Raw genomic sequence first — 7,400 nt, forward strand, 5'->3', positions numbered from 1 at the left:
TGTTTGTTTCTTAAAGACAGAGGTTCACTGTGTATTTTAGGCTGGTCTTGAACTTACGATCTTCCTGCCTCGCCTTCCCAAGTGCTGGGATTACGGATGTGCATCACCATGCCCCGCTTTATATTAACTCTAGGTTCCGATTTTATGTGACTTTATAAACTCTTCTAAGCAGCGGGCTGAGGAAGAAGCAGAAGTATGTGTGTTCCAGTGGGGCGATTCGAGCGTCTGGGACAATGGAGAAGCCCACGATCTGAAGGTGCTCGGGCATCTAGGTTAGGTCTGCACTCGCAGAAGCCATGTCCTTCTGTGCATTTGTCTGGACTGTCCTCTTCACACATTTTTTGAGCAAGTAGCTGCCCTTCCGGGTTCTCTGCCGAATCTGCGGTTGCAGACGCGGCGGCTGCGCGCGCCAGCGGGAAAGTGCGGCTGCGCGCGCCTGCGGCCTGGCTGCGCTATTTCATCATGCACCGGGCGGGCCGCGCGCCGCTTCCGTAGCCGCCCTGCGCACCGCCTGGGCGGCGTGCTCATGCCCTGTCTGCTCCCCACGCTGCTCAGAGCCACCCGCGCCGCGCTGCCGCTCCTGTCGCCGCCCCGAGTGGTCGCAGCGTCCGCGTCTCAGCGGCTCCTCAGCGCTCCCGCGCAGCCCGCCGCCTCCCGGAGCAGCATGGACAGCGCGGAGGAGCTGCTGGCCCCACTGCGGCTCGCCGTGCGCCAGCAGGTACCGACCCTCGCCCGCAGCCGCGCGCCGCACCCCGCGCCCGCCCGTCCTTCCCCGGGCCCCGCGCTGCGTCGGCAGCCGTGATCCTCGGGCCTCGTGCCCTCGCTGCGTACCCCGAATCCAGCCGTAGGCTTCGCCTCCCTCTTTGAGCGCCCCGATGGCCCGGTTCAGCGGCAGGCTGATGCTGCGCGCTTCTTTAGTCTTGGGGATGCTTTGGGAAGCGTTCCCTTCTTTTCATCTTCCTTCTGTGTTTAGCCCCAGGACTGACTCACGGTCGAAACGTGGCTGTGGGGAGGTGTCGCCCCCCCCCCCCCATACTGATGCGAATTCATGATCCCTCTCCTGCCATCTTTCTGCCTTCTGAAGAGGGTGTGTGGAACCAGCGAGCTTTCCGATCAAGCTGGAAATTGTAGATGGACTGACTGAGCCACTAAGTGAAGTCATCCATTCTTAGGGTGGAACACCTGAAAATGTCATTTTGCGGAAGGGAAGGGAGGTTTCTTAGCTGGAGAATCTGGGGGTTTAATGCAGATCTCCTTTTTACTGAAGCACTGAGTGGTGGTGATCAGACTTTCGAGGGAAAGGAGAAAAGCATTTGGGATAATACCCACACCCAGTGAGAGCCAGAGCTTACAGTAGGGCCTGGCATCCTTGACCTACTAGCTGTAAACACCGGTCGGGTTGCGCCTGCTGTGGCGCCTGATGCAATCGTTTGTCTAGCTAAGGACGGTGGAATCCTGTTTTAAGGATACTTCATTGGAGCTGAGGTGCTGCAGCTTCGAGGAATTCTGCCACTTTGCTCCAGTTTGAGCCTGACTCAGTTATTAGGCTTTCATTATGAATTTCACTATGGGCTTCATTTTTTTTTTTTTTTATTGTATGTTCTGTACATTCAGTCTCCTTCCACCTTCCACTCCCCACATAAAAGTATGTGTGACTCCTTTGTTGTTTTGCTGTAACTTAACTCTTTCCTTTGGAACAATACATCTACTTTTGGGGGGAAAGAAAAGCACACAGTGCAAACCCCTCCCTCTGCCACGTTAGCCTGGAACTGCAGTACATAGTATTCATCTGTGCTAAGACTGAATGTAGTTGACTTCAGGACGTGGTGATCATGGAGAGCTTTCCTGTAGACTTGTGTGACATTCGTGTCCTTTGTTAAGTTGTTCGTTTTGACTTGTTTTTTGGTTTTGTGCGTTTGTTTGATAGGGTTTTTTTATTTTATTTTATTTTTTAACTTTGAGATATGTTTCCAATAGTTGAATTAATTTATTTAAGTTAGTTTGGAATTTTTTTTTTTTTCTAATTTTCCAGAAGTTCATATACATTGATTAGTTGTGTGGAAAATTTGAGTCATACTGAGTCCAGTGTCACTGGAAAGAGTTTGAAGATCATCTAGTTAAACTTTTTTCCTTTTGGACATGTATGGAGGAATGGAATGCAGTCCATTTCACAAGTGTTCATTGTAAAGCTTGTGCAGTTGAAGATGTACTAAAGTGTCATCTGGAGGTACTAGCGGGTTGTTCTTAACAGTGGCATGTATTTTGAAGGGTGTTACCAGAAATAGTTGTGCCCCAAAATAAAATGAAAGCTTTTCCAAAACTAAAGTTCTGGAAAACTGGTTCCTGTTAAGACCGAGCTTGACAGATTCACGGGGCTTCAAGAATTTTTTTGTGCAATAAGTAGTGATATTAGCAAACATAAAGTTTTTTTTATTAAGTATATTATGATAAATGCAGCTCCAGGTGACCAGGACACACTGTGATGAGAACAGGCATTGGTAAAGATTTTTTTTTTTTTCAGATTCCTAAAATACATTCCTGGGTTTATGTAACTGATTATAAAAAGTTCAGTGCAGTGGTTTCCGAGGTAGAAATAACTTTCTGTTTCTTTTGAGATAGATCCTACTTTGTGGCCTCAGAGACAGGGCTTCTGGTCTCCCAAGCTGTCCTCAAAGCGGGTAGTGGAGGATGACCTTGAACATGCAGCTTCCACTTCCAGAGGGGCTGGGATTGGACTCCGAGATTTCCGCAAGCTAGGCATACACCACCGAGCTGTCTCTGCACCTTTGGAATTACTTGAAAAAGATTTTCATATATTTTTATTTATTTTCTGTATGTGTGTACACCTGCAGGCCACACACTCGTTTGGAGATCAAAAGACAGTCTTCAGGATATCACTTTTTCCTATGCTGCTGTATGTGGAAGTTTTCTTTCCCATGCTACTGTATGTGGAAGTTTTCTTTCCCATGCTGCTGTATGTGGAAGTTTTCTTTCCCATGCTACTGTATGTGGAAGTTTTCTTTCCCATGCTACTGTATGTGGAAGTTTTCTTTCCTATGCTACTGTATGTGGAAGTTTGGCAGGAACGTGTTCTCTCCTTCCACCATGGCATCCCTGGGAATCAAACCCAGGCTGTCAGGCTTGCAGCCTGCGTTCCTACTGGCTGAGCATCTCACTGGGCCTGCGTTCCTACTGGCTGAGCCATCTCACTGGGCCCTTTAAAATCACTTGTAAGAAACTACTGCTTGTCAGAGCTTTGCTCAAAGAATTTCCACAGTTACCTGAAACGACTTAGAATTCCACTATGTATGATTTCTTTAATAGACTCTACCCCAAAAGAATTTTGAAATACTTAAGACCATATGTCATAATATATAACATATATAGTAATCTGTCTGATAAATTAGAAGTTAAGAGATTAGCAAATCATCATAAAACTTTATTTTACTTTAGGATAACTATTTTCAGAATGATGTTCATGTTATATTGTTTTGCTTTTAAGTTTTATTTTATTTATTTTATGTATATGAGTACACTATAGCTGTACAGATGGTTGTGAGCCATCATGTGGTCACTGGGAATTTAATTCAGGACCTCTACTTGCTCCAGCCTAAAGATTTATTTATTATATGTAAGAACACTGTAGCTGTCTTCAGACACTCCAGAAGAGGGCATCAGATCTCATTATGGGTGGTTGTGAGCCATCATGTGGTTGTTGGGATTTGAACTCAGGACCTTTGGAAGAGTAGTCAGTGCTCTTAGCTGCTAAGCCATCTCTCCAGCCCTATTTTGTTTTTGTTTGTTTGTTTTGTTTTTATTTTAAGTAATTTTAAAATTTTTTAAGTTTTCCAAGTTTCCGTTTTATTTTGTAATACAAATATTCCTCTACTTACAATATAGACTGGTAAATTCTTTGTATATTGTAAATAGTGTAAGTTGAAACTGCCTGCTAACAACACCTAACTTACCTGAGAACACCTAGCTCAGCAGCCAGGTGACTGTGCAGTGTCTCGTTTACCCTTCTGAGCATTGTGCTGACTGGGAGCTACGGCTTGCTGCTGCCACCCAGCACCACAAGAGTATCCTATATATCTCCGGCCTGCAAAACAGTAGAAGCTCAAAATGTAAAGCACGGTGGTTCCTATCAAGATAAAAATGTGTAAGTTAAAGCTTTATTCAGGACTTAGCTGCTCAGCAGTAGCTCACAGAAAAGCTCTTTCTTACTCTTGGTGACTTTGATGGTTAAAGGGGAGCCCTAAGGATGGAGAGATGGCTCAGTCAGCAGTGAGCTTGCTATGCAGTCATGAGCATCTGAGTATGATCTTCAGCATCCATGAAGAATGCTGGATGTAGTGGCACATTTGTATGATTCTAGCGCTAGAAAGGTAGCATAGATGGTTACAGGAGGCCCACTCCTGAGGGCACCCAAGGGGGCCCTGAGTCCACAAACTTTTAGAAGTGTGTCTTAGTTTTGAAGTGCTGTCTTCACATCCTCCTTTTCCCACTTGCTGTCTACTGCACTCGGCCTGACATTCACCACCACTTTTGCAGCTTTAGGCTCATAGTTTACCTGTTCCCAGCATTCAGCTGTAGTCCCATTCCTTGTTATCAAGATTGCTTTTCTCATTTAAAAACAACAACCAGAAACAAACAAACAAAAAAAAAACTAGGCACAATAGGCCACACCTCTAATGCCAGCACTGAGACAGGTGAATCTCTTCAGTTCTAGGCCAGCCTGGTCCACAGAGCCAAGTCCCAGGATAGCCAGGGCCACACAGGGACCCTTTCTTGGGTGTGTGGGGGTGGGGAGAGGGGAACAGACAACAGACACACAAACAAAAACAAAAGAAGGGTTATATGGTTGACGCCATACTTGTCAGAACAAGCAGGATCTTTGGAGGTGGCTGACCAGTTCTAGAGTTATAGGTACTGGTGGAACAGTTTAATGAGGTTTTGCAGTCACTCTCTGGACTTGAGGGTGCGGGTGTGGCTTGAAGCTCCCACAGAGTGGTTGTAGTGGAGTTTTTCTCTTTCTTTTTTTAAAGGCTAAGGTGGAACTTAATCATTGTCAGTATAAGAAAAGCTTTGAAGAGTTGCTTGGTAGGCCCTTTTTTTTAATACCCCTGCCCTCCCCTCTGTGTGTGTGTGTGTGTGTGTGTGTGTGTGTGTGTGTTTATGGTGGTTTAAGGATTAAACTGCAGTAGCAATATAATCTTGTCATTCAGAATGCAGCCTCTGAAGCTACATTTCCAGTTGAGATTGTGACTTTGCTTTCACAGCTATAGCTGGTGACTTAGACAAGTGACTATTTAGCCTTCAGTAGCTGAACATTTTCATCTACTATACAGAAAAGTTGTAAACTGACTATGTAAACATGAGTTCATGTAAAGTGTTGGCACCTCCTGCCCCTAGCACACAGTATGCTCTTGTTAAGTGTGTCCTGTAGACTGATCACCAATGGAAAGAACACTGGTTCCCAAGCTACTGTTGGCCTGGAACTTACATGTTTTTTCAGATTCTTAGTCTGATAGTGTTGTGAACCCATGTGTGAGAATTAATTTCTTCTAATTTTGAGACGGTGACCTTTCAAAATTTCCTTCTTGGCTCTGTCTCTCGAGTGGGTGGGCTGCTTCCTAGTTGTGGGGAGACAGCATGAGGAGCCTTGAGTCTTTCTTGGCTTTGATTTTTCTGAGCCAAGAGTGACTTAAACTTCTTGCTTAACCTACAGGCCAAATGAAAAGTTTATGAAACGTTTTTAGTAGTTATAAAACATTTGGAAATCTAAGATGGCCTCATTGACCTTGGCGAGAACCTGCTGGTCATATGTGTGAAGCCAGGCCCTCTCCAGCAGTGAGGAAACAGTGCCGTGTTTTTCTTGGGCTGTGGAGTATGACTTGGGCGTCTCCCAGAAGGAGCAATGAGGATATGGTCCTTTGGGTTGAAGTTCTGGGTTAGCCATTCACCTGTGTCACACTGAGCACTAGTGTGTGTGTGCTTATGTGTGTGTGAGTGTGAGAGAGTGTGTGACTGTGTGAGAGTGTGTGCTTGTGTGTATATGAGTGAGTGTGGTGAGTTTGTGTGAGTGTGTGTGTGTGTGAGTGTGTGTGAGTGTTAGTGTGTGTGTGTGTGTGTGTGTGTGTGTGTGTGTGTGTGTGTGTGTGTGTAATCCTCCACCTGGGAACAGGGCTTCTAGTTTAGGACTTCTGCGCAGGCTAGTTTCATTCACTGTGTTCATAGAAGCCCCCAGATGAGGTTGGGTGCTGAAGAAAAATAGTTAGCTAGTAGGAATCCTTGAGTCTAAGGCATCTCTATGATTTTTCTTTTTTCTTTTTTGGTTTAAAAACAGATGGCCATAAATTGAGATCTTAATTACTCTATATTATTCAAAGAATTTCCCCTTCTTTGCTAGGCTGGAAAGAGGACTTACCTAATTGCTTCCACCATGGAAAAGGAACTCTTGCCCCCCTCTTCTGTACAAAGGCTCATACAGGCTTCCTTTCCTCATGAGAAAGCACATGGGGTGGACGTTCTAACGTCCTTGAGGAGCCCCTCAAGGAGTGGAGAGTGGGCCAGTAGCTAGTACTGAGTGCTGGGTGCTTGGCATGCTGGGTTAATGGTATCAGCCAACAGACGCCTGAGTGTCATAATGGACATGTCTGAAGGCCTTTCTGGAACTGAATCTGAGTGCATTAAACAAGCCAGACGTCCACTTTTGCATCACAGGTGTTTTGAGGCAGATGAGATGACGTTTGAGGGTGCCAGGAACATTGATGTTGAGACAGAATAGAAACTGAGTGTGATAGAGGGGAGAGAGGCTGATAGCATGGCTCTCCACCATGTCAGACGCTGCCTCCTTTTTACATAAAAATTCCTTATTGTTGTAGTGAAACTCATAGAGGATGTCAAACAAAATTAGTTACTTAATCTACTTGAGGTGGGGTCTCTGCAGATCTCGCCGTGCTGCTAAGCACCACCGTGCCCAGCTTAGCTAAGTAAAACGTGCGTGTGCAGATAGTGCTATATGAAGAGTTAGAAAAGGAATTTGATACATTAGCAGCTAAGCACTGAGTATTTCAGTGTGTACATTATGGGTCTGTCTCCTGGGAGTTGTAATGAGGTAAGCAGATACTTAAGCCCCTGCCCAGGTTTACCCTCCTGCAGTTGCTGTGCGTGTACACTGGTAAAGGCATCATGTGTGGTTGCTTAGATACCAGCAGCATGGCCATGGTTAATGCTGTGTTTTTCCAAATATTGAATGACTTTTTCTCAGCCAACGAATACTTCTTTATAAAAATTACACCCACAGCATAAGGTGTAGTCTTTATGTCACATTTACTGTGCTCACTCCTGGGAAATGCACTAGGAGGTTCTGAAGGGCAGAAACGGCTGGCACTGGGTTC

General features: G+C 45.4%; 1 protein-coding gene across 1 annotated transcript in view; it reads left to right on the top strand.

Moving 5' to 3' along the window:
• Positions 1-456: 456 nt before the first annotated feature.
• Positions 457-7,400, top strand: part of Gars (glycyl-tRNA synthetase) — a 41,230-nt gene continuing 34,286 nt past the window's right edge. The window contains exon 1 of the mRNA XM_021190591.1: positions 457-718. Coding sequence (XP_021046250.1) covers positions 527-718 — 192 coding nt within the window. The 5' untranslated portion in view covers positions 457-526. The remainder of the gene's footprint in view (positions 719-7,400) is intronic.

Source organism: Mus pahari, chromosome 2 (genome assembly GCF_900095145.1).
Source record: "Mus pahari chromosome 2, PAHARI_EIJ_v1.1, whole genome shotgun sequence".
Lineage (NCBI taxonomy): Eukaryota > Metazoa > Chordata > Mammalia > Rodentia > Muridae > Mus > Mus pahari.